General features: G+C 51.5%; 1 protein-coding gene across 8 annotated transcripts in view; it reads left to right on the plus strand.

Annotated features, from left to right (window-relative positions):
* Nucleotides 1-21,975, plus strand: part of SLC25A25 (solute carrier family 25 member 25) — a 37,341-nt gene extending 15,366 nt beyond the window's left edge. For 2 of the 8 annotated variants that reach the window (XM_078328326.1, XM_009003407.4), the window contains 10 exons: nucleotides 13,943-14,069; nucleotides 14,156-14,243; nucleotides 15,112-15,147; nucleotides 15,406-15,517; nucleotides 16,606-16,764; nucleotides 18,549-18,701; nucleotides 18,974-19,081; nucleotides 19,175-19,342; nucleotides 19,840-19,990; nucleotides 20,071-21,975. In XM_078328326.1, coding sequence (XP_078184452.1) covers nucleotides 13,943-14,069; nucleotides 14,156-14,243; nucleotides 15,112-15,147; nucleotides 15,406-15,517; nucleotides 16,606-16,764; nucleotides 18,549-18,701; nucleotides 18,974-19,081; nucleotides 19,175-19,342; nucleotides 19,840-19,990; nucleotides 20,071-20,255 — 1,287 coding nt within the window. In that variant the 3' untranslated portion in view covers nucleotides 20,256-21,975. Of the gene's footprint in view, nucleotides 1-3,342; nucleotides 3,966-11,407; nucleotides 11,626-13,942; nucleotides 14,070-14,155; nucleotides 14,244-15,111; nucleotides 15,148-15,405; nucleotides 15,518-16,605; nucleotides 16,765-18,548; nucleotides 18,702-18,973; nucleotides 19,082-19,174; nucleotides 19,343-19,839; nucleotides 19,991-20,070 lie in introns of those variants that run through there. The other 6 variants (XM_078328333.1, XM_009003409.4, XM_009003412.5 and 3 more) reach the window with 5 other exon arrangements.
* The last annotated feature ends 3,754 nt before the right edge of the window (nucleotides 21,976-25,729 follow it).

Raw genomic sequence — 25,729 nt, forward strand, 5'->3', positions numbered from 1 at the left:
ATGGTGAAACCCCGTCTCTACTAAAAATACAAAAATAGCTGGGCATGGTGGTGGGTGCCTATAGTCTCAGCTACTCAGGAGGCTGAGGCAGGAGAATCACCTGAAGCCAGGAAGCAGAGGTTCAGGTGAGCTGAGATCACACCACTGCACTCCAGCCTGGGCAACAAAAGAGAAACTCTGTTTCAAAAAAAAAAACTGGCCAGGGATGGTGGCTCACACCTGTAATCCCAGCATTTTGGGAGGCCAAGGTGGGTGGATCACCTGAAGTGGGTGGATCACCTGAGGTGGGGAGTTCAAGACTAGCCTGACCAACATGGAAAAACCCCATCTCTACTAAAATACTAAAATTAGTTGGGCGTGGTGGCCCATGCCTGTAATCCCAGCTACTCCAGAGGCTTAGGCAGGAGAATGGCTTGAACGCAGGAGGCTGAGGTTACAGTGAGTTGAGATTGCACCATTGCACTCTAGCCTGGGCAACAAGAGCAAAACTCCGTGTCAAAAAAGAAAAAAAATTGGACCAGGTACAGTGGCTCATATCTGGAATCCAAGGTGAGGAGGCCAAGATGGGGGGATCACTTGAGTCCAAGGAGTTTAATACCAGCCTGAGCAACATAGTAAGAGCCTATCTTTGTATATGCAATATATATATCTGAATACATATAGGTAAGATACGCAATTGAACATATTTCCATTGATTCCTGTCTTAGGTGCTGTCGCGCAGGCTGGAGAACAGTGGCAGTGCAATCTTGGCTCACTATAACCTCCGCTTCCTGGGTTCAAGCGATTCTCCTGCCTTAGCCTCCTGAGTAGCTGGGATTACAGGTGTGTGCCACCACGCCTGGCCGATTTTTGTATTTTTAGTAGAGACAGGGTTTCACCATGTTGGTGAGGCCGGTCTCAAACTACTGACCTGGTGATCCACCCGCCTCAGCCTCCCAAAGTGCTGGGATTACAGGCATGAGCCACCACACCTGGCCACTTTTCTGATTTCTTAAGATGGAAGCTGAAGTCACTGATTTGTGACCTTTCTTTTCTAATGTAGGTATTTCCTTCTAAGTATTGCTTTGGCTGCTTCTTACAAATTTTGATATGTTGTGCTTTCTTACCATTCAAAATACGTTCTAATTTCCTTTTTGATTTCTTCTTTGACATATCACATGAATCATTTACCATTGTGTTATTTAGTTTTCAAATATTTAGGTATTTTTCAATTTTTTTTTTAATTTTATTTTTTATAAGATGGGGTTTCACCAATGATGGCCGGGCTGGTCTTGAACTCCTGACCTCAGATGATCCACCCACCTCGGCCTTCCAAAGTGCTAGGATTACAGGCGTGAGCCACCACAGCCGGCCTCCAATTTTTTTTTTATTTTAAGAGACTGGATCCTGCTATGTTGCCCAGGCTGTTCTTGAACTCCTGCCCTCAAGCAAACCTCTCACTTCAGCCTCCCAAGTAGCAGGGACTACAGGTGCATACCTGTCATTTTTTTCCAATTTAATTCCACTATGGTCAGAGAACATACTTTGTATGAGTTGAATCCTTTGAAATTGATCGAGACTTGTTTCATGGGTGGAATATGTTCTGAGTGCACTTGAAAATAATGTGTATTCTGCTGTTGTTGGGTGGAGTATTTTGTAAATGTCAGTGTGGTCAAGTTGGGTTGGTTGGTTGGTTTGGATACAGGATCTCACTCTGTTGCCCAGGCTAGAGTGTGTGGTGTGATCATATCTCAGTGCAACCTTGAACTTGTGAGCTCCAGCAGTCCTCCTGCCCTACCCTCCCGAGTAGCTAGGACTACAGGTGTGAGCCACTATACTCAGCTAATTTTTGTGTATTTTGTAGAAACAGAGACAGAGCCTTACTTTGTTTCCCAGGCTGGTCTCAAACTCCTAACTTCAAGCAGTCCTCCTGCCTCAGCCTCCCAAAGTGCTGGGATTACAGGTGAGAGCCACCATGCCTAGCCTAGTTTTAGAATCTTAAACAGTATACTTCCATTTCTGTGCTCCCAGACTTTGAACCGTGGTTCTCATGCATTTTACTGTTACACGTGTTATAAAACCACGGTGTATTGTTTTATTTTTGCTTTAAATAGTCACTTATCTTTTCTATTTTTTTTTTGAGACGGAGTTTTGCTCTTGTTACCCAGGCTGGAGTGCAATGGCGCAATCTCGGCTCACCGCAACCTCCGCCTCCTGGGTTCAGGCAATTCTCCTGCCTCAGCCTCCTGAGTAGCTGGGATTACAGGCACATGCCACCATGCCCAGCTAATTTTTTGTATTTTTAGTAGAGACGGGGTTTCACCATGTTGACCAGGATGGTCTCAATCTGTTGACCTCTTGATCCACCCGCCCTGGCCTCCCAAAGTGCTGGGATTACAGGCTTGAGCCACCGCGCCCGGCCGTCACTTATCTTTTAAAGATACTTAAATAGGCTGGGAGCAGTGGCTCACACCTGTAATACCAGCACTTTGGGAGGCTGAGGTGAGTGAATCATCCAAGGTCAGGAGTTCAAGATCAGCCTTGCCAACATGGTAAAACCCTGTCTCTACTAAAAATACAAAAATTAGCCAGGTGTGGTGGCATGCACCTGTAATTCCAGCTACTCCAGAGGCTGAGGCAGGAGAATTGCTTGAACCTTGGAGGCACATGTTGCATTGAGCCAAGAGCTGCACTCCAGCCTGGGCAACAGAGCAAGGCTCTGTCTCAGTGAATGAATGAATGAATGTCGTGAACACTATCAGAGTCTCACCTCAGTGAGGAGTGATAGTAGCCAGTGCATTTAGCTGTTAGTAAACTAAGAAACAAATGATCAAAGATTATTTCCTTTTTATTTATGACCTTTTACTCAGTTCAGTCTATAGACTTAATCTGTACCTGATCGTAGGGGTAGAAAGATCTATGACTTGGTCCTGCCCGCAGGCAGCTCATCTTTTAGAGGCAGACATAACAGAAGTAGCTGCTGTGATATGGCATGTGCTCTGTTAGAGAAAACTGGATCTTCAGACAAGGAAAATGTTTCTAGAATGCTCTTAGGACATGTTGCCAAGGACTGTTGATCATGTTGCACTTGATGGTGAGTGCTGTCTGGAAGCAACCTGGGTGGAGGGTAGGGAGTTACTTTTTCTAAGGAGCTGGCTCAGAGTGGATTCTGTAAGCCGAGCCTCATCTGAAGCATGAGTCTGTATGTCCCTGCAGAATTGCCAGGTTTTATGCAGGAAATCAGCGGCCTCTGATTGGAGGGCTGGTGCTGGTGGGGATAATGAACTAGGTAGTGTCGGCAGAGGTGATTGGCTGGGCTCTGCTGCAGTGAGAATGCAGACTGGATGCTCCAGTCCTCGGCTTGGGTGATGAGCGAGGACAGCTGAATAATTGGGAGCTCGAAGTTGCTTCTGCCTCTGGGAGTGGTCTGCTTGGCTGTCGCGTTTTCCTTTTTTTTAAAAAAAAGCCAAACGTTTGCTCACCGTCATCTGCAGAAGTGAGTTTTTATTGAAGAAGCTCCAGCTGCTTTCTCCTTATTGCCGGCAGCCCGGCAAGGCTCCCTTAGAGTGAGCTACTTCTCAGGCCGGGCACGACAGCAGTGCTAGCACATTTGAAAAAGCAGGAAACGGCCCCTGCGTGCAGAGCTTCCAGCCTGAGAACTCCCAGGCCGGTCTTCCCAGCAGCTGTGTAGCCAGAGAGCCTTGGTATTGTGGTCACATCCCTCAAAAGTGAACAGTCGCCATCGGAGGCGTTTGGAGGAGACCGTGATGTTGCAGATGCTGTGGCATTTCCTAGCTAGCTTTCTCCCAAGGGCTGGGTGCCAAGGCTCCAGAGAGGGGGACGATCATGAAGTCAGAGGCACCCCAGCCCCTGCCCGGAGAGACCAGATGGCAAGCTTTTTGGGGAAACAGGACGGAAGGGCTGAGGCCACGGAAAAGAGACCCACCATTTTGCTGGTAGTTGGACCTGCAGATCAGTTTCCTAAGGTAATGTTGGCCTCAGGAGGACCTCCTAGTTTAGGGACTGGTCTGGGATCATTTTCCTGGGGAAAAAATGAGTGTGGGGAGGAAGGGAGAACTCATAACATTAGTTTGGGGTTCAGGGAGAAGTGGTAGGCAATGAGGAGGCCCACGAATTCCATCTAAAATCTTTCTGTGGCACCTGTGAAAGCTACATTACCCACTGCAGTCACCCCAATGTGGCTGTTGGGGGAAGGAAGGTCGCAATAGATTTGCCTTAGGATTTGTTAGTTTGGCTGAAGAAAGCCAACTGAAAGTAAGGGACAAACTGTGAAAGTGTGCCTTAGCTTATCTGAACAGCTCAGGAAGGGCAAGAGAGTGTGCGTCCACCGTGGAACCCAGTTGCTGGGAGCTGTGGGGGTGGTCTTGGCATCCTGAAGGTCACAGTCCCCTTGCCTGGGTCCGACCCATCTTTCATTTGGGTCTGGGAGGAAGAGTGAAGGCGTGAGACTGGGTCCGAGGAGATGCTGGAGTCATGAGGCGCAGAGGCTGGTGACCCTCTGGGAATGACTGCGGCCACTGCGGGTCTGCCGACTGCGGGGTCTTTCATCCCTCTCGAGCCCTGAGCATGAGTTACCATCCTCACAAGAGCCAAGGTAAGTGGTAGTATCCCCATTTCGGAGATGAGGAAACCGAGGTACAGAATGGTTACATTACTTGCCTAAGGTTAAACAACTAAAGAGAAGTGGAGCTGAGATTTTGCCCCCCAAATCCTTGCCCTGTGCTGCCTTGTTTTCCCTTAGGAAAGCAGTTTTTAATGAGACTAATGGAGTGTTCAGTATTAGAAAGGAAATTGCCATTTGGCTCAGATTTCTCCTACCTGCTGCTGGAGGAGTGACCTTGTTCACCTCCTGAACTTTGGTTATTTTAGAATCTTTTTACTCAGGATAAAAAGCAGAGAAGAAAAGGAGATTCTGCCCTGTTTGGCACATTGTAGCTACCGCAGAAATGTTAAGTTGAAATATCTTGCCTTTGCTAATAGAGACTTTTGATGTAATGACGCTTGCAGTCCTATGGGCACTGGGAAGAAGTCCTTGTCTTTGACGGGTTCCTTCCAAGTGGAGCAATGGGTCTCTTAGAGTCTGTTATGCCCGAGATGTGCATACTTAATATGCAAAGAGAGGGTGTCACTTTGTACCTTTTCATTATTATAGACAAGATTGGAAATGGCTGTGGCACTAGCCTTGTGAGCAACTTTTATCCATAGACCTGCTTGCCTTATTACTACCTTAAATGGCCGACTGCCTTTTAAAATCACCTATTTTTGTCTTCAGTGATTAACTGCTCTATTTTTCAGCATCATACAGTACCCCCTTGCCAGCTCTCCCCCCAAGGGCGGCCTCAGGGTAGGACTTTCTGTTTTGAACAACTTAGCTCCTGGCCTGCAGAATCAAGAGACCCACACCTTTTACTGGCTGATCCCCAGAAGAGAGACAGTTCAGCTGGCTGCAAATGGGGGGAGCCCCAAGTGGGAGATGAGGCAGCTGGTTGGGTTTGAAGCAAGGGAGAAAGCACATCTGGGCAGCATAGACTCACAAAGCAGATAGACCAAGAACCGGAGTAACAGGAGCAGGGATGCAGCCCACATCTTTCCCAGAGCAGTGCTCTGAAGGTGTTTGGGGTTTGTGATCACTGACTGGGGCTGGCCTCACCAATTCTCTCATGAAAGGACCTCCAGAATGTTTTGGAAACATTTTTGAAAAGTTCACTTTAGGCCGGGTACAGTGGCTCACACCTATAATCACAGCACTTTGGGAGGCCAAGGTGGGGGATCACAAAGTCGGGAGTTCAAGACCAGCCTTGTCAATATGGTGAAACCCCAACTCTACTAAAAATACAAAAATTAGCAGGGTGTGGTAGTGCATACCTGTAGTCCCAGCTACTAGGGAGGCTGAGACAGGAGAATCACTTGAACCTGGAAGGTGGATTGTGCCACTGCACTCCATCCTGGGTAGCAGAGCAAGACTCCATCTCAAAAAAAAAAAAAAAAAAAAAGAATGAAAAAGAAAAGCACACTTTGGTTCTCTGGCTTCTCAGTGTCCCAGAAGCACTACTTTGTTTTGCTCTCACTTCCCCTGTTTAAATATGTCTGCCAGTGAGTCAGGTTCCTGCAAGCTTTTATTCTAGGAACTGTTCCAGTTTTTCCCTTTATCTTTGTCCTACAATTAATCTGCAGTTGGAGAAGAAAGCCATTACTCTGGAGTGGGAGGTGCCCTCAGTGGCATTCAAGTTTTCAAATCCTGAGGGGCTGTCTTCTCGGAAGCACAAAGAATTTTGCTCATTGTGTGTGTAATTGCCAAGTGTAGGTAGGTTTCATTGGAAAGTGGCTACACTAGGCTGTCATGGCAACCTGATCATCAAATGACACTGTGGCCACAGCTGCCAATGAGGTTTGAGAGCCTTAAGGGTGGGTGGGGCTTGCAGCTGGATGCTGGCAAGGCTCCCTCCACATATTAATATTTCTGGTTCAGTCTGAGTCATTGCAGAGGAGGGGAGAGGAACTTTCTGACCTAATGCTACACTCCCAGAGGTACTGTACCTGCCCTGTTCTTATTCATGATATTCCGGCCCTTACAGGAAGCATCTGCTTTCTTCTGGCGTGTAACAGAGTGGTAGAACAAGGAAAGCTTTTGGTGGCATTGGCAGATTTGCTGTGTGAAGATGCTCAGGAGAGGAACTGCTACTTTATAGATTAATTGCAATCTGATGCCGCTGAATCCTAAGGGACCTAGTGTTGCTGTCACTATTTCCAAATACTAGTCACAGGAATGGAAATCAGAGGAGCTGAAACAGATGGGGGTCTGTGCCACCCAAGTCAGAATAATAAAACAGAGAGGAATCACACACAATGTGTGCTGTGCCCAGATCTTGGAGTGTGGAGCAGGCCAGTGTGAAACATCAGGGCTGAAACCCAAGGTCTGCTTTAGTTCCTCCATAATCTAGTTTTTATAGAGGTATTCAGAAGCTGTGACACAAACATCATTTTTGGTTGTATTTAGATAGGGCTCAACTTGCTCAAGTTACACCTTTCCCACACACCTGCTGCCTTCCAGTATGAGGTATTACCTACTGTCATTCCCAGTATCTGGCTTACTGACATTCTTTGGGAACTGAATACTGAAATCTCAGTTTTGGGTGCTGTTTGAAGTGGATGTTGTAACAGGAGCCCTGGGTGCGAGGCCCTGCCCTGCGTTGACAGGCTTTGGGAATTGGGCAAATCAGGTCACCTCTCCCAGGCCTGTTTGCTCCACTCAGAGATTAAGGGATGATCCCAGAGCCCCTCTGGGCCCCGCAGTCTGCAATTCCAGAAATAGAGCAGTTGTCCTGGACACTAGGCACCTGGAGATTGGCTTATTTGGGTAGAATTCTCCATTTTTGCATGAAGATGGAGTTCTGAATTGCCTGTGGAACTCAGTAGGATGGATAATTTAAATAAGCAAACGCCAATTGACGTTTATCCAATGAAGACATTCTGTGGGACCCAGTCACAGCAGCAAATAGGTTAGAACCCTTTTTAAAAACTAATGTTGGAGTAGAATTGATGTTAGTATTGTAAAATAACATGTTGACAAGTAAGTGCAGACCATTTCAGAGACATTTCCTGACCCCATGATACTCTTGGTCTGTGAAGAGCTTTGTTATGATCAAGGAGATTCCATTCTTTTGTGTTCTAGAAAACAATTGTTCCTATTTGATAATCTTTAATAATTTTGCCTTATAATATAGAATATAAGTTTCAGGCTGGGCACAGTGGCTCACGTTTGTAATCCCAGCACTGTGAGAAGCCAAGGAGGGCAGATCACTTGAGGTCAGGAATTTGAGACCAGCCTGACAAACATGGTAAAACCCTATCGCTACTAAAAATACAAAAATTAGCCGGGCATGTTCGTGGGTACCTGTAGTCCCAGCTGCTCAGGAGGCCAAGGCAGGAGAATCGCTTGAACCCTGGAGGTAGAAATTGTAATGAGCCAAGATCGTACCACTGCACTCCAGCCTGGGCGACAGAGCGAGATTCCGTCTTAAAAAATAAAAAGAAGAAGAATACATGTTTCACTTTTTCTTTTGTTTTGAGACGGAGTTTCACTCGTTACTCAGTCTGGAGTGCAATGGCGCGATCTCGGCTCACCGCCACCTCCGCCTCCTGGGTTCAGGCAATTCTCCTGCCTCAACCTCCTGAGTAGCTGGGATTACAGGTACGCGCCACCATGTCCAGCTAATTTTTTGTATTTTTAGTAGAGACGGGGTTTCACCACGTTGACCAGGATGGTCTCGATCTCTTGACCTCGTGATCCACCCGCCTCGGCCTCCCAAAGACATGTTTCACTTTTATTTAGTATCATTTTCAAATCTCTTCTCAGATTTCTTTTGTTAAATACGTTATAAAACTCAATAGTACAGTTATATCTACCATAATTATTTTTAAAATACACTTTATTAGAAAATGAAATATTCAATTGAACTTGCTCAAAAATTTTGCTTTTTTATATTAGAATGACTGCAGTCATCACTAAAATGAGAGACTTAACAGATCTATGTAATTTATTTTAGTTTCAGAAGGAAACATGAATAATTTAACAAAGGAAGACCAGCATTTTTTTTTTAAGGGCAACATCTCATTCTATAAAATAGAGTAAGCAATTCCTGAAGACCAGCATTTTAAGACTCAGCTCTTTTTTTTTTTGAGACGGAGTCTCACTCTGTTGCCAAGGCTGGAGTGGTGCAATGGCACAGTCTCGGCTCACTGCAACCTCCGCCTCCCAGGTTCAAGCGAGTCTCCTGCCTCAGCCTCCCAAACAGCTGGGATTACAGGCATCTGCCACCACGCCCAGCTAATTTTTGCATTTTTAGTAGAGACAGGGATTCACCATGTTGGCCAGGATGGTCTCAATCTCCTGACCTTGTGATCCACCCGCCTCAGCCTCCCAAAGTACTGGGAGCCACAGCACCCGGCAACGTGAACCTTTTTTAAAATAAAATAATAGAGGCTAGGCGTGGTGGCTCAGGCCTGTAGTCTCAGTACTTTGAGAGGCCGAAGCAGGCAGATCACTTGAGGCCAGGAGTTGGAAACCAGTCTGGCCAACATGGTGAGATCCAGTCTCTACTAAAAATGCAAAAATTACAGGTGGTGGTGGGCACCTGTAATCCAACTACTTGGGAGGCTGAGGCACAAGAATCACTTGAACCTGGGAAACGGATGTTTCAGCCTGGGTGACAGAGTGAGAGTCTGTCTCAATAATAATAAAAATGATACATTATTTTGTTCATTCCAATATAATGCCCTGACAACTCTATTTGCAGGTGCTCAGAAAAATAGGCCTTCATCAAGCATGGTCATAAGTTTGTTTCTTGAGGTCTTAGAGGCCCTCTAAGCTGATTCACTCATTTGGAAGCTGTTTATGAAACACCTTATTTGATCAAGGCAAGAGGTTAGTTCCAGACAAGGAGGTCCAAGGGTTTGAAGCAAGAGCCTTCTACCTTCAGGACCCTGGTGGTAGAGATAAAATGCGTGTTAAAATAGCCCAAGGCAGAACATTCTGGATTGTGCAGCTTAAGAGACAGCTGAGTGTCATGGATTTAGTGGAGGCTGAACAGGAATCTGCCTGGATAATCCAGTGAAACCTCATAGGATCTGCCACTAGGGTAGTCCAAGACCTGTTCTCACAGACTCGTTATCAGATCTCTGTTAGAAGGGCCTAGGTATCATTATCACTTGTCATAATCTCTGTTTCATAATGTTGTATATAAGTATCAACATCTTCTAACACCCTCTTTACGTGTTAACAAGCTTTTTAGTGCATTAAGAAGTCCTTTTACTTCTGTGATCCCCAAGTAATAACTATCCATTTTTATCCATCCCAGTAGTGGGAAGATGTAGTCTATATTAGGAAGTGGCGCACTGTGGAAGGAACAAGGGTGAGACTAAGCCTGTTCTCATCTTGGTGACGTGGTCTCTTCCTCCGCAGCACGAATCGGGGGAAGGAAGAAGTAGAGAATTCAGCCCGGCCTGCAGAGGATCGTCCTCCCCTGAAAAGGTCGTTCTGGAGCTGTTCTAGAACAGTGGAAGTTTCCGTGATGGCGGAAATGCCCAGTGACTTTGTGTGGCTATCCTGGGGAACTGAGTTTGTTCATTTCATTTTATTTTATAGAGTTTACTTTTTTTTTTCTTTATTGCCAGAGTTCTTTTGGCTATTAATGAATTTACTTTTTTTTGAGACACAGTTTCACTCTTGCTCAGGCTGGAGTACAATGGCGCAATCTGAGCTCATTGCAACCTCCGCCTCCTGTGTTCCAGAGGAGCCCACCACTATACCTGGCTAATGTCTGTATTTTTGGTAGAGATGGGGTTTCACCATGTTGGTCAGGCTGGTCGTGAACTCCTAACCTCGAGTGATCCGCCTGCCTCGGCCTTCCAAAATGTTGGGATTACAGGCATGAGCCACATGCCCGGTCAGCTATGACTTTATATTTAAAAAGCTTCTGTGTTGAACAGCAAAGTTCTAGCTGTGACTAAGACTGGACTTCTACATGTTCTGAGTGGATGTGGGCATTGAAGACTGTGAGTCTCATGTGAGGCCTCGGCTGACCCCAGATTGATGCTTATGGGGAGTCCTTCAGCATGGTGTCCTCTTCCCATCCCCATCATGTCAGCTCCTGGGCACTCTGGGGCCCCCAGGTGAAGGCCGGTTCCTCAGTGCTCACATTGCAGAATGGCCTGGAAAAGGTTTCAATGCACTGATCACATGTGGGCTGTGAAGGGCACATGTGGTCTATGGAGTTTCCCTGAAGCGGGAGTCAGCTAGAACTGTGCCAGGAGCCATGTGTGGCCAGGGTCTTGGCCAGCCAGGGCAACTCCCCTGCAGGATGCATGGACCCATGGTGGGGTCCACTTTCCTGGATGGCCGGGCACCTGGCTCTCAGACACCCCTCAGCCTCCTCTCACAGCTGAACTGGACCCATTTTCAGTGGCAATCAGCTCCGTCTCTATCTACTGATCTTTTGATTGGGAATGATTTACTAAAAGGGCAAACTGTTGTGTTGTGTGACGAGTTTGGGGATCTTGTGTGAAAACAGGCTATAGGCTGTTTGTTCATTTGGAGGGGTTGGCAGCCAGAGGGTGAAGGTTTGTTTGGACTCCGGACCTAGTATCTAGACAAGCAGAACGCGTCATCCTGCCTCTTCTCCAAGAGTTAACTGCAGGGTGGGAGCTGTGACGTCAGCCCGGATCTTTGTGCCTCTCACTTGAGCAACCTGATGCGCCTTCTCCCCCGGGCTCTGTGTTCATTGGCTGTTAGCAGACCTTCCGTGGGAGGTTTTTTTTTTCTTTTTTCAATTAAGTAAAAGGGCGGGGCTTAAGCAGCCAATGGTAGCTGAGGCCCGGCTTGTCTTATGCAAGTTTCCCGAGACCGGCTGCATTTAGAGAACTTGCTCCGGGTGGCGAGGGCAGCGGAGCATCCAGCAGGCCGCCAGCATGCTCTGCCTGTGCCTGTACGTGCCGGTCATTGGGGAGGCCCAGACCGAGTTCCAGTATTTTGAGTCCAAGGGGCTTCCTGCCGAGCTGAAGTCCATCTTCAAGCTCAGTGTCTTCATCCCCTCCCAGGAGTTCTCCACCTACCGCCAGTGGAAGCAGGTCTGTAGGGGGACTGCGCAGCAGGGAAAGGCGCCTTCAACCGGTATTTGTTGAGTGAATGGCTGAGTGTGCGGGAAGCGTCCCCTGCCGAGAGGAAAGAATGTCTGAAATGTAGGAGTTTTTCCCATCGTCTTGTGGCTGTGGCCGGCACGTGTACGTAACCAGAGTGACTGGTTTTCATATGACTTCCCGGGAAGGCTGGAATTCTAGCGAAGGCTATTATGGGAGATGGACTTTCGGAAAGGAAATTCCTTTTGCTGGAATGGGGGGGTGTTCTTGAGAAGTACAGGGCCCCAAAGGGGTCCGGGGGGTAGGCCAGGACCACATGGGAGAAGGCAGGGAGGCCCAGGAGTTGGGAGGGTGCTACGGGGTGAAGTGCCTGTCCCTGATGTGGGGGTGAGGAAGCCTTCTCAACGCTCAGACATCCCTGGGGAGCAGGGCCTGTGTCTGCCCTAAAGGTGAGGAAGCTGAGCTTCGGAGTCTGGGGGCCCCTTGCCTCCTCAGCTTCTCCTTCTTGGGTAATCAGCTTCCCTGATACCGCCCCCCCCCGCCCCCCCCCCCCCCCCCCCCGCCCCATGCCTACTGTGCACTGAGAAGGATCTGCATATCCAAGGAAGGAGACAGAAGGAGTCCCGGGCCCTGTGAGGCAGAAGCAAGCACTTTGAGAATGTGTTGAAGCCAGCTGCAGCAAGCACACCCTCTGCTCCGGGTGTCTGTGTGACAGCGCCCACCCCAGGGAGGCATGTGGCTCACCCTGGCAGCAGGCAGCCAGGGTACCAGAGGGCTCTGTGCTTAACGTTCGCCTCCTCCGTAAGTGGCTTGTCCACTCTATTTCCATTCCTGTCAGGGATCTGGAGCAGTCACCCTATAGGTGATTTATGTCACCCTTGGCTGAGAGCACAGATGTCCACAGGAAGTTAAATGTAACCTCAGATAGCAGATAAAATATGTCCGAGCATCTGTCCCACATTCCAGCCACACCCCTCGCATTAGCCTGTTGATCATACCAGGTCATGGGGTTTCTGTCCAGGCCTCCCTGCCCCTGGCACCCTTGGCAGCTGAGGAATCACAAGGCACTGTCAGTAGTGTGTCAGAGAGGCATGGGGGTGATCCTTTGAGGGCCAAGCTAGCAGTGGGACATCCATTTCCAAACCCCAACTGGCTGTCAGTTGATTTCTCTCAGTGAGAAGTGTGGGGACACAGGAAGACCATAACATCTTCCTTGGGAGATTCTCGGTTACAGTTTTGGGTTCCGGATTCAGGGTGTAGCTGAGTTAGGGTGACTCACTTTCATCCCCCACATTCTGGAGGTTAGCCTCCAGGGTGGCAGCAGGATCTGCAGGAAGGTGGCCTGGGAGGACCACAGCCTGACTTGCATCCCGCCCACCACTTCCCTAGCTGTCTGACCTTGTGTAAATATTTAGCCCCTCTCAACTCCTGTTTCCTTCCCTGTAAAATGGGGAAAATGACATTTCCTACCTCCTAGAACTGTTTGCAAGGGGTGAGTGTTATTAGAAGCAAACATTTTGCACACCCTGCTGCCCATGTTAGGTGCTGGGGAGATGTTTGCTCTCATGAAGTCCCAGTTGCCAGGCATCCAAAACCATTAACAGCTGCTGAACGAAGCCCACCTCCTGGGAAGCGGGGACATGGTGGGGGTTTTTGGAACCTCACAGCCAAGGAATGGAGTCTCTTGGGTCACTAAAGTGGTTTTCAGTGACTGACTTGAGAGAGCCAGGGTCGCAATATCACCTGGCTTCCCGGAGAACAAGGACTGGCAGTACCATCAAGCACATACACTTGGCTCCCTACACTTCCCCAGCCTCGAGTGCTCTCTGGCAGGGTCTGGCTCTGCCCCCTATTTTCACCCTGGCCACCAAATTATTCTTGGACTAATGCCACGTTTAGGAGAGAAAGCAAGCTGCAGCGTTCTTGTCAGAAATGGTCATCCCCACGTCTCAGCAGGGAGCATGTGTGGTTGAAGCCTGGATCCAGGGATCCAGGGACGGCACTGCAATGGGGCCAAGCAGCTAACCCCAGCTGTACAGCATGCGGGTCTTCAGACTGAGAGCGCACCCAGCTGTCCCTGTTGGCCTCTGTCCAGAGGGCTCTTCCCAGGCTCCTTGTTCCCTCTGCTTGGGAGGGAGGTTCTGGCCAGCACTTGGGGCTCTAGGTGGTGGCTCTGGGGGTAGAGCAGAAGCATCTTGGGGCCAGCTCTGCTCATGGATTAGTGCAGTCATTGGGGATGGGGCCCCACAAGGGACAAGGAAAGGCTGGTCCAGGAGCCAAAACCCAAAACCTTACTTTTCTTTTCTAGAAAATTGTACAAGCTGGGGATAAGGACCTTGATGGGCAACTAGACTTTGAAGAATTTGTCCATTATCTCCAAGATCATGAGAAGAAACTGAGGCTAGTGTTTAAGAGTTTGGACAAAAAGAATGATGGTAAGTGCTGCCTTCAGAGCTGCACCTGGTCCAGCCTCGGGCCTCCCTGTGTGTCCGACTCCTGCTCACAGCCTCTGTTCTTGTAGGACGCATCGACGCACAGGAGATCATGCAGTCCCTGCGGGACCTGGGAGTTAAGATATCTGAACAGCAGGCAGAAAAAATTCTCAAGAGGTGAGTGCTCAGCCAGCCTCTGCATTTGGATTAAGTGTGATGAAAGGAAGGCTCTTAGACTAACCCTGCAATGCTATTCCCTGTGCTGATCCTGTTGCTCTGAACTTGGCCTTCTCATGGTTTGAAAGGATGAATAAGTAACCCCTGTGGAGGCCAGCCCCTCCCCAGGCTTGCAGGCCAGCTTTCATTTGAAGAATCACAGATCACCTGGAATTTTGCCCATTGGCCAGCAGCCATGAAGTGAAAACTAATTTGGGGGTGGTTGAAGTAGGTAAAAGGCCAGCACCGAGCACCTGTGCATGTGTTGGGGGTGGTGCAGAGGGGCTCACACTGCAGCCTGGATCCCAGGTAAATTTCTTCCCCATGCTGGTAACTTGCACTTAACTCTTTAGTCAGAGGTGCTGCCCCAAAAGATAGCTCCCTGGTGAGGAGCAGCTGCCAGGAAATCGCATGGAACAGCCCCGGAGTTGCCATCTGTCCTGGCTGGGCCTTCCCAAGACCTTGTGGACTGAACGTTGGCTGGTCCTCGGGGACAGCAGTCCTGGTGCTTGCTCCCTGGGTTCAGCCACTGTGGTTTTCCCAAAACCCTGTAAACTGAACGCTGGCTGGTCCCCGGGGACGGCAGCCCTGGCACCCGCTCCCGGGTCTCCTGGCTGGGCCTTCCCAATACCCTGCGGGCTGAAGACTGGCTGGTCCTCAGGGACATCAGCCCTGGCGCCCACTCCCTGGGTTCAGTCGCTGTGGCGGGCTCATCTCATGCTGTGCTGTGCCCACGTCTCTGGGTATGTGCTTGCTTCACTAACATGGCTCCAACCACTTATGTGCATTGTTTCTCCTCTCTCCTCTGCATCCTTTGTCTGTCTGTCAGAATACGAACGGGCCATTTCTGGGGCCCTGTCACCTAGTAAGTATCCTTGTAGCTGTGACTGCCTCCCTTGACTTCTGTGCCTGATCAGAACAGGGTTCTTGTGGGCCATTATATTCCCATTGTTGTGCTAAGTGGGGTGTGGAGTCCCCTGCCTTTTCTCCTGGGGGCAGAGGCGCCTCCTGTGTTTTCTGGGCAGCCACGGCACCTGCCCTTGGCTCACTGGGAGGCGGTGGGGGGGGTGCAGCTGGCAGGTGGGCATGTGGACCCGTGGGCAGCCTCGCCTCTGTCTCGCAGCATGGATAAAAATGGCACGATGACCATTGACTGGAACGAGTGGAGAGACTACCACCTCCTGCACCCTGTGGAAAACATCCCGGAGATCATCCTCTACTGGAAGCATTCCACGGTGAGCCCCATGCCCCAGGGACCCTGAGCCCAGCACCACTCAGTGCAGCTGAGGCTTTCCAGCCACCTCCTCTTCCACAGGAGACTGTCCCCTCCTCTGCCAGCCCAGTAGAGCTCTCCACATGCTCCCCCTGTTCTGGCACCGGCCAACCTGAACAGCCCCATTGTTCACACACAGGGTTCCTCTTCCAGGAACGCCTTCTGTCCCCACATGCTCCCTGCTCTTCATGGGCCACTTCAGGTACCCCTTTCCACAGTGCTGCCTGTTCTCCCAAAGCTGGTGTGACCCTTCCTCCCAGGGGGAGGGGGCGAGAGCAGAAGCTACTCTGCAGAGAGCTATGAGGTGTCCCCACGGTGGCACACTTGCTGCCCGTTCACCCCTGTTCACTGTGGTTTCATGTTCAGAAATGCAAGTCTGTGTCAGCCTCTGCCCCCGAGCCCCTCAGCATGGCGTGTCCCTCTCTTGAGTCTTGGTGTGCAGTCCTGGAGTGGACTATCCACTCCAGGAGGGGAGGCCAGAGGTGCTCCTCATCTGCCTTTCACAGTGCCAGGCCAGGATTCGTTGAGTGAACTTAAGTGGACAGCTTAGGGGTGGGAGCAGCTGGCCCAGAACTCTGGCCTTTAGCCCTGGGATCAGAGCGGAGGTGGCTGTGATCAGTCTGGATGCCACTCGGAGAGAGGTTACGCAGGCAGTGAGTCCTCGTGTTTGCCGAGGCCTTGCATAATGTTCGGCCAGCGTGATCCGGTTACACGTGAGGTTTCGGACGGCTTTTATCCCGACTTGATCCCTCCAGCACAGCCAGCCTGGTGACCTCACACAGGCCTTGTGAGCTTTTCTTGCAGGAGCTGCCTGGCAGCACTGGGAAGGGTTGGTGGATGGTTTTGGTACTGGCACCTTCCTGCTGTGTTCAGCTAAGACTCTAACCTGTGCCTCTCCAGGGCCCCAGCCCACTTCCTACCCAGGGTCCTTGGCCTTCTCCCTGTCCTGTGGCCCCTGGCCTGGAGCCATGCTAGAGGGTAGAAGGTGACCGGTGCCAGCAGCCTTGCCCCAAGGGTCCTGAATCAGGCTTGTGCCAACCTTCCTCACAGATCTTTGATGTGGGTGAGAATCTGACGGTCCCTGATGAGTTCACAGTGGAGGAGAGGCAGACGGGGATGTGGTGGAGACACCTGGTGGCAGGAGGTGGGGCAGGAGCCGTATCCCGAACCTGCACTGCCCCCCTGGACAGACTCAAGGTGCTCATGCAGGTATGTAAGGAAAAGGCCCCAGACCTGGGGGGCAGTTTTCACTTGGGGGATCCTGCTTGGCTACTTTTCCCTTTCTCTGACTGGTGCCTACTTTGGGCCCAAACTTTTCCAACCCAATAAATTAGACTGGAATTGTTACTCAGACAGGAGTACCATCATATCTACTCTAGGTGACATTTTGTGCAGAGTGGATCTAATTTTATCTGAGGCACTTAAGCCAGGTATCACATTACAAGGGCATAACGTGGACAAGTGAAGCCAGGGAGGCTGGGTGAGGCAGGAACCAATTTCTATAAGCACATCTTGTCCTCACCTGACTCAGACCCCAGTCGGAAACCACGCCATTACCTTGGCCAGGTACACAAATCCATGTCCACACAACAGAGATAAGCTGGGCTGACATTAAGGCAGAATTGGGAAACTGACCCACACAATGACACTTGTGGACTTTGATGTCTGAATGGTGACTGGCCACCACCTATCTCCTTGCTTGTACCTAACCTTGTTCCAGGAGCCCAGCTTGGAAGAGCTGCCTCCGTTCCCTCCCCCCTGCCTCGCTGGGCCTCCTTGTGCTGCACAGAGACAAAGGAAGCAGGTGGTTCAGGGCAGAGAGCCTTGGACTTGGACTCTGCCCGGGGCGCCACCACAGCTGCCTCCCTCCCTCTTGAGGCCTTTTCCTCCCAGGACTTCCCCTCCTCTGTGAAAATAGGGGCTTGTTTTTTTAGCAGAATTATCAGGAATGTTGTGGAGATTAAAAGCAGGTCTTGGGTGAAATGATAAAAGGCCTGGGATGTGCCTTTAAATCAGCATGGGTGGGGGCAGCAGGAGCTAGAGATTGGCTGTGGTTTGATCATTGTCGAAACTGGGTGGGCATTCATTCTATTTTTTAATATGTTTGAAGTTTTTTTAATAATAAACTCGATTTTTAAAAATTGTTATTATTTCGAGACAGAGTCTTGCTCTGTCACCCAGGTTAGAGTGCTGTGGTGTGATCTTGACTTACCGCAACCTCTGCCCCTGGGTTCAAGCAATTCTCCTGCCTCAGCCTCCCTAGTACCTGGGATTACAGGCGCACCCCACCATGCCCAGCTAATTTTTATATTTCTAGTAGAGACGGAGTTCAAGACCTGCCATGTTGGCCAGACTGGTCTCGAACTCCTCACCTCATGTGATCTGCCTGCCTCAGCCTCCCAAAGTTCTGGGATTACAGGCATGAGCTACCATGCTCAGCCTTTTTTTTTTTTTTCCTGAGACAGTCTCACTCTGTCGCCAGGCTGGAGTACAGTGGTGCAATCTTGGCTCACTTGCAGCCTCTACCTCCTGGGTTCAAGCGATTCTCCCTGGCTCAGCCTCCCAAGTAGCTGGAATTACAAGCACGTACCACCACACTGGCTAACTTCGTATTTTCAGTAGAGATGGGGTTTTACTATGTTGGAGGGCTGGTCTCAAACTCCTGACCTCAAGTGATCCACCCTCCTCAGACTCCCGAGGTACTGGGATTACAGGCCTGAGCCACCCTGCCTGGCCTTGATTTTTTTTTTGAAGTTATCTTTACAGAGCTGTTAAGGACAAGGCTGGCAGCCAGTGGATGCCCAGTACAATCTAGCTGAACCTCACTTAGCTAGAGGGTTACTTTGGTCTCATGGTGCCAAGCTCATCTGCAAAACCCACGGAAGAAAGACCCTTCTCTTTGGCCTCAGCTGGTTGGCCAGCAGATGCTCTTGGCTGGATGAGGCAGCCGTGTAGCCCTCGGGTCCAACTGACTGCTTGCTCCTCTCTCCCAGGTCCACGCCTCCCGCAGCAACCACATGGGCATTATTGGCGGCTTCACCCAGATGATTCGAGAAGGAGGGGCCAGGTCACTCTGGCGGGGCAATGGCATCAACGTCCTCAAAATTGCCCCCGAATCAGCCATCAAATTCATGGCCTATGAGCAGGTGAGGACCCAGCTCCCCAGAGAGTGTCACTGGCCAGCGGCTACTCACTGCCTGCACTTGCTGGCTTTCCTTGGACTGAGCTCCCTAACACTTGGAGCCAGCCAGGGGGTGGCAGGGCGAGGTGAAAGGCCTGGGCTCACTGTCAGTTCTCTACATTTCTGGGCAGCATAAAATGTGCCAGGGACTCCAGGGGCTCCAGGAGGAAGGGAGGGGCAGCAGCAGGTGCCCCAGCCTCTGGGTATATCGGGTGGTTTGTTTGCTCCTGGTTCTAGATCAAGCGCCTTGTTGGTAGTGACCAGGAGACTCTGAGGATTCACGAGAGGCTTGTGGCAGGGTCCTTGGCAGGAGCCATCGCCCAGAGCAGCATCTACCCAATGGAGGTGAGGGGCCGCCTCGGTCCTGGGGCAGGCAGTGTGCCTGGGGCTAGGGAGGCACAGGCTGTGCTCACGCTGCCCATTGCTCCTGTTGTGCAGGTCCTGAAGACCCGGATGGCACTGCGGAAAACGGGCCAGTACTCAGGCATGTTGGACTGCGCCAGGAGGATCCTGGCCAGAGAGGGGGTGGCTGCCTTCTACAAAGGCTATGTCCCCAACATGCTGGGCATCATCCCCTACGCCGGCATTGACCTAGCAGTCTACGAGGTGAGCTCAAGAGGGCTCAGGCCCCTGGCCCAAGCCAGACAGGTTTAGAAACCCCCTCCCAGCACACCTCCGCCTGCTGTCTCCTTCCTTGACGGATGCATGGTTAGCACAGGAAACCACTGCGCCTCCTTCCAGCTCCTCTGTTCATTGCAAGGCTTTCCTTTACCCTGACTGTCTCTGGCAGCCCCCAGCAGCTCCCTAGGCTCTGCATTGCCAGGGGCTCAGCAGGCAGATCCCCAGAGCAGGGTGGCCCCAGGGGCTCGAAGGCCCAAGCACACTCCAGACAGACCCCAGAAGTCAGCCCTTCTGTGTGGGGAAGGAGGTGTTCCCTCTGCCTTGTCCTGGAATTCCCAGTGACAGCAGAAACAGGGCAGCCAGGCCTGGGCCCGGCAGTTGGGTTCCAGTGGCCTAAGGATCCAGTAACAGCCCCACCTCCCATCTCTTGCTGCCTGACTAGCCCTTCCTAGGGCTTATCCCATGCTCCTTTCCCCTTCTAGACGCTCAAGAATGCCTGGCTGCAGCGCTATGCAGTGAACAGTGCGGACCCCGGCGTGTTTGTGCTCCTGGCCTGTGGCACCATGTCCAGTACCTGTGGCCAGCTGGCCAGCTACCCCCTGGCCCTAGTCAGGACCCGGATGCAGGCACAAGGTAAGGCTGGCCCTGAGCAGTCTTTTGGGAGGTCAAAGGGTGCAGACGGAAGCATCTGACTGGTGGTCTCTGTCCTGCAGCCTCCATTGAGGGCGCTCCGGAGGTGACCATGAGCAGCCTCTTCAAACACATCCTGCGGACTGAAGGGGCCTTTGGGCTGTACAGGGGGCTGGCCCCCAACTTCATGAAGGTCATCCCAGCCGTGAGCATCAGCTATGTGGTCTACGAGAACCTGAAGATCACCCTGGGCGTGCAGTCGCGGTGACGGGGGGAGGGCCACCACGCGGTGGACTCGCTGATCCTGGGCAGCCGCTGCCCAGGGTATGCAGCCATCTCATTCTGTGAATGTGCCAACACTAAGCTGACTCGAGCCAAGCTGTGAAAACCCTGGACGAACCCGCAGGGAGGGTGGGGAGAGCTGGCAGGCCCGGGGCTGGTCCTGCTGACCCCAGCAGACCCTCCTATTGGTTCCAGGGAAGACCACAGGCATTCCTCAGGGTCCAGGGTCAGCAGGCTCTGGGCTCACATGTGTAGTGACGGGACATTTTCTGCAGTGCCTACCAACAGTGAGCTTGGAAGCCGGCTTAGTTCTTCCATTTCATCCTTGCAGCCAGGGGTTGGCACGGCCCCTGCCCTCTGGCCTGCCACGTATCTCCCTGTTCCCTCTGCTTCCTGCCTCGCTGCTGATGTAATAGGGTGGGAGGAGGGCTGCAGGCCACATCCCACCACCTCATCCAATCCCGAAATCCATGATAAAAGGTAAGGTCACGTGGCCTCCCAGGCCTGACTTCCCAGCCTGTGGCACTGATGCCAACTTGGCTGTGCCAGGAAGAGGAAAGGGTCTGGCCTTGCACTGACTGGTGTCTGAGCCCTGCTGATGGCTGGGGCTACTGGGCATGCATGGGAGTGCAGGGGGCTTGGGCCGCCTGACCCAGCTGCACCGAAGGCAAATGCTGGGCTTACGGTGCTCCGAGCTGGCCCAGACCCTGCCAGGACTGGCACCAGCTCCAAACCAAACTCACTGTCCCGCTGTGGCCTGAGGGCAGTGGAACACTGTGTTTGAGAGAGAAGGGCAGAGCGTTTGTGTGTCCTGGAGAGGGAAGGAAAAGGTGTTGGAGGCCTTAATTATGCATTGTTGGGAAAAGGGTTTTGTCCAGAAAGACAAGCTGGACAAACGAGCGAGTTCTGTGCTTCTAGAGGAAGACAAGGGAGCCGGGAGTTTGGCTGTCTGCTCAGACTCTGTTCTGATGTCCCTGGGGGTTCCTATTCAGCCCCTGCCACAGCGGGACCAGCCTCACATTCCACTCGTGTCACTGCTTGGAACCTATTTATTTTGTATTTATTTGAACAGAGTTATGTCCTAACTATTTTTATAGATTTAATTAATAGCTTGTCATTTTCAAGTTCATTTTTTATTCATATTTATGTTCATGGTTGATTGTACCTTCCCAAGCCCGCCTGCTGGGGTGGGAAGAGGAGAGGAAGGAGGGGCCTTGGGCAACCACAGTCTTAGAATTTCAAAGAAATTCTTCTTGGGACTGAAGGCAGAGGAGCGGGGGAAGGACTTGCCCCACCCCCAGGGAGCCTTAGGATTTCAGGGTTTGACTGGGGGCTTAGAGAGGGTGGGGGGATCCCCAATCAACTTGAAGGTGGAAGTCCAGTCACCTCCTGCACTGGGGGGGTTTCTGTATTTCACTCTTTCTGAACGGCAAGGCAGTGAGGTGCCTCTCCCTGTGCATTTGCGGTGGGCAGGGCTGGAAGAGAGGGTGGGGGGCTGGCTCCCTCCCTCCCAGCCTTCTGCTGCCCTTGCTCAACAACGCCGGCCCACTGGCAAACCTTCAATAGGATGCAAAGATCAATGCAAAAATACTGTTATATATGAATATATATATATAGTTATAACTGGAATTGTCAAAAAGCAAATTAAGAAAGAATTGGAAGTTGTCATTTAAAGAAGCCTTCTAATAAAGTTGTTTCAAAGCTGATCGTGGAGCCAGGATTTTTCTGACAGGGGCATGGGTGGTCTAGGGGTATTGGCATGTTAGAAAATGAACCCATGTCTCCCCTCTGAAGCCTGGGCAGCACCCCTTTTGCTTCTTAGAGGCACTCCCTCTTTAATGGGTGTTTGTTTGATTTGGGGTGTGCTAACAGTCACCAGTGCCCTGAGTTGCTGTGTAGGGTCATTTCTCAGCCTATCTCAGAAGCAGGGAGGGAGGGGTGGTCTCTCCTACCGCCGGAAGTGCCATCTTCACAGGGACACCAAGGACATCGCTGGGCTTCTCTCCCTCCTCCCAGCTGCCCCTCCCCAGCCTCACTCTGCTCCTGCCTCCCCACACCCTCTCAGTAACCTCATCTCCCTCAGGATTACCTTTAATATCTATATTTAGATGACCCTCCTTTTATATTTGAACCAACTCCAGCCTCATCAGTATAACTGAACTCCACATCTTAAACAGCACCTCGAGCGCAGCGTGTTGGAAGCCAAACCCTTCATTCTCCTCCCAAAATCTGCTTCCATTTTCCTCATGCCGCAAACGCAACTTCTTTCTTCTATCAACCTAAACCAGACAGCTTGTAGTCAGCCCGACTCTGCACTTAACCTCTGTTCTAGGGCAGTCCACCAGCAAATACCCTCAGCTCCAGCCTCAAAACAGATGTGCTCTCTGACTGATTCTCATGAACTCCACCCGTGCCACCGTCAAAGGCAATGTCATGTCTCGCCTGGACAATTGCAAGACCTAAACTACTGCCCCCTGCTTCCCTTCACTCTCCACCCCAAGCCTGAGGGACCCTTCAAAAACCTAAGTGCATAGCCGGGCGTGGGGACAGGTGCCTGTAGTCCCAGCTACTCGGGAGGCTGAGGCAGGAGAATGACTTGAATCCGGGAGCAGAGGTTGCAGTGAGCCGAGATCACGCCACTTCACTCCAGCCTGGGCAACAAAAGTGAAACTCCATCTCAGACGAAAACAGAAAAGAAATAAGGGGCCGGATGTCATTCTCCATGTCTTCTCTGTCAATTATGCTACTTATTTTCATTGCCGGGTTTCATTCTGTTCCCTCACCCTTGAATGTGAACGAACTCCTTAAGGGTGGCCGTGTCTGTCGGCTTTGTTCACTGCTGCTCCCAGCACCTGGAGCCTGAACAGTGTTCAGTGAATCCTTAACATCCAGGTATTTCTTGGTGTCATCAACAGAATTATGCCCCTGCCGCAAGATGTCCATGTCTTAATCCCCAGAACCTGTGAATCTCATCATATGGCCAAGGGGAATGAAGGTAGCAGATGGCATGAAAGTTGCTAATCAGCTGACCTTCAAACTGGGAGATTATCCTGAGTGTGATCACAAGGGTTCTTCAGTGTGGATAAGGAGGCAGGAGAGAGAACAGAGACACGGCATGAGAAGGACTCAGCCCTCTGCTGCTGGCTCGAAGGTAGAGGAAGGGACCACAAGGAACACAGGCAGCCTCCAGAAGCTGGAAAGGTACAGAAGTAGATCCTCCCCTTCCTTCCCTGGAGGCTCCAGAAGAAACACAGCCCTGCAGACACCTTGATTTTAGCCCGGTGAGGCCCATTTCAGACTTCTGACCTCCAGAACTGTGAGATGATAAACCTACATTGTTTAAGCCACTTCCCACCTACTGGCCCCCTGGTGGAGATAAAATCCCCTTAGTCAGGGTTTTTTGTTGTTGTTGTTGTTGTTGTTTGAGACAGAGTCTTGCTCTGTTGCCAGGCTGGAGTGCAGTAGCACAATCTCAGCTCACTGCAACCTCTGCCTCCTGGGTTTAAGCAATTCTTCTGCCCCAGACTCCCAAATAGCTGGGACCACAGGGGCATGCTACCACGCCTGGCTAATTTCTGTATTTTTAGTAGAGACAGGGTTTCACCATGTTGGCCAGGCTGGTCTTGAACTCGTGACCTCAGGTGATCCGCCCGCCTTGGCCTCCCAAAGTGCTGCGATTACAGGCATGAGCCACCGCGCCCGGCCCTAGTCAGGGTTTCTTTTCTTTTTTTTTTAAAGACAGGTTTCACCATGTTGGCCAGGCTGGTCTTGAACTCCTGACCTCAGGTGATCCGCCCACCTTGGCCTCCAAAGTGCTTGGATTACAGGCATGAGCCACCACGACCGGCCTTAGTCAGGGTTTCTAACCATAGTCCTGAGCAGGGAAGGGCACGGGGGACAGGGCACATCTCAAAGTCTGATTCGAGGCACGATGCTCCCTGGGGCCCACCTGAATCCGGCTGGCATAGAAGCTCTAGGGGAGCCCTGGGGCAGGGGTAGGGTGGGTGGTTGGCAGACCCCTCCTCTTCCACCAGGGAGCCCAAGCTCTGTGGGGCCCTCTCAGACACTAAGGTCTTTGGGGACACAGTCACAGCTGCCTGCTCTCAGGAAAGGCCCCAAGAACCTGGAGCTGGGCCACACTGGTCCAGAGAACGAGGGGTCAGGGCAGCTACAGAGTGGCTTCCCATAGACAGACTGGGGCAGTGGAAGTCCCTGTTCCACAGCATCCAAGCTGAGCGACCTTGGGCAAGTCACACCACCTCTCTGAGCCTGTTTGCTTGTCCATTAGATAAGAGCAAGATGAGACTGGGAGGGCTGTTGGAAAGTTGAATTGAAACGAGGCAGGAAATGGGATTTGACCCAGTCCTACTGGCTTCATCTCCCAGCTGCCCTTCTTCCTCCAGCATTCAGACACACTCACAGTAATCCCACTTCAATCATCTCTGCCTGGGATCTCCTGCATCTGTGAGGAAATCCAAAGCCAACCAGAGAGCCGCCTGAGCCGTGTGGTCGGTGGGTCCTCCTTGCCGGGGCACTGCCCACGCAGGACTTCACTCAGCTCTCAGCAGGTGTAGGAGGTGCCTCCACATCCCCATTTCACAGACAAGGAAACGAAGGTTTCAGGAGTGGAGGGGATTGGCCAGGACCTTGGATGCAGCAGACCCCCGACTGGCAAGCAGCATGCAGGGGAGTGAAGCTGGGGTGGGCTCTGCTGGCGCCACCCACCAGGAACGGGGGGAAGGCAGAGAGCTGCTGCCCACACCAGACCCTGCAAGCTGGAACCGTGCCGCAACCAACCCATGGGATCTTCACCAAGTCAGACATGCCCCAGGGCCAGGCGTTCCTTGCCTCACCTCAGAAAGGTGGCACCTGGTCTCTGGCTTCCTCCTCGAAGCCAGGAGGCCACAGAGAACCTGGGAAATGTTGGGCAGGCCTGCACTTGAACCCTGGGTCCCGGTGGCGTGATCTTGAGCAAGTCTTCTGCCTCTCTGAACCTCAGTTTCCTCACTAGCAAGACAGGTGTTAGCCTTCTGACAGCTCGTGGGGGAAGCAGCTGCTCTGGTTCATGTAAAGGGTCAATGTGAAACAGATTCAAACCAGCTCTGTTGACCCGGAAGCCCTGTTCTCACCTGGGGCTTGCCCTGTGCTGCCCTAGTCCAGATTTCACAGGTCTGAGTGCATTGGAAAGTAGGGGAAGGGTGGGAACAGGTAGGGCGGGTGTGCTGGGCCCAGCTGCCCAGGTGCGGACTTTGCTACCTACAGCAGCAGCAGGCCACGTGGCCTGGGCTGGCCAGGAACAGGCAGCAGGAAGGGCATGTCATTATAGCACCCCTATCCTGCAGACAGGTAAACTGAGGCCAGGGAGGGCTCCAGGCCTGCCCCAGTTCTCCGAGGGGCAAGATAAACCTAGGTTCTCCTGCTCACAGCTCCTCTGAACACAGGGGCTGGCCAGGGAACAGT

This window comes from Callithrix jacchus, chromosome 1, assembly GCF_049354715.1.
Source record: "Callithrix jacchus isolate 240 chromosome 1, calJac240_pri, whole genome shotgun sequence".
In the NCBI taxonomy this organism is placed as follows: domain Eukaryota; kingdom Metazoa; phylum Chordata; class Mammalia; order Primates; family Cebidae; genus Callithrix; species Callithrix jacchus.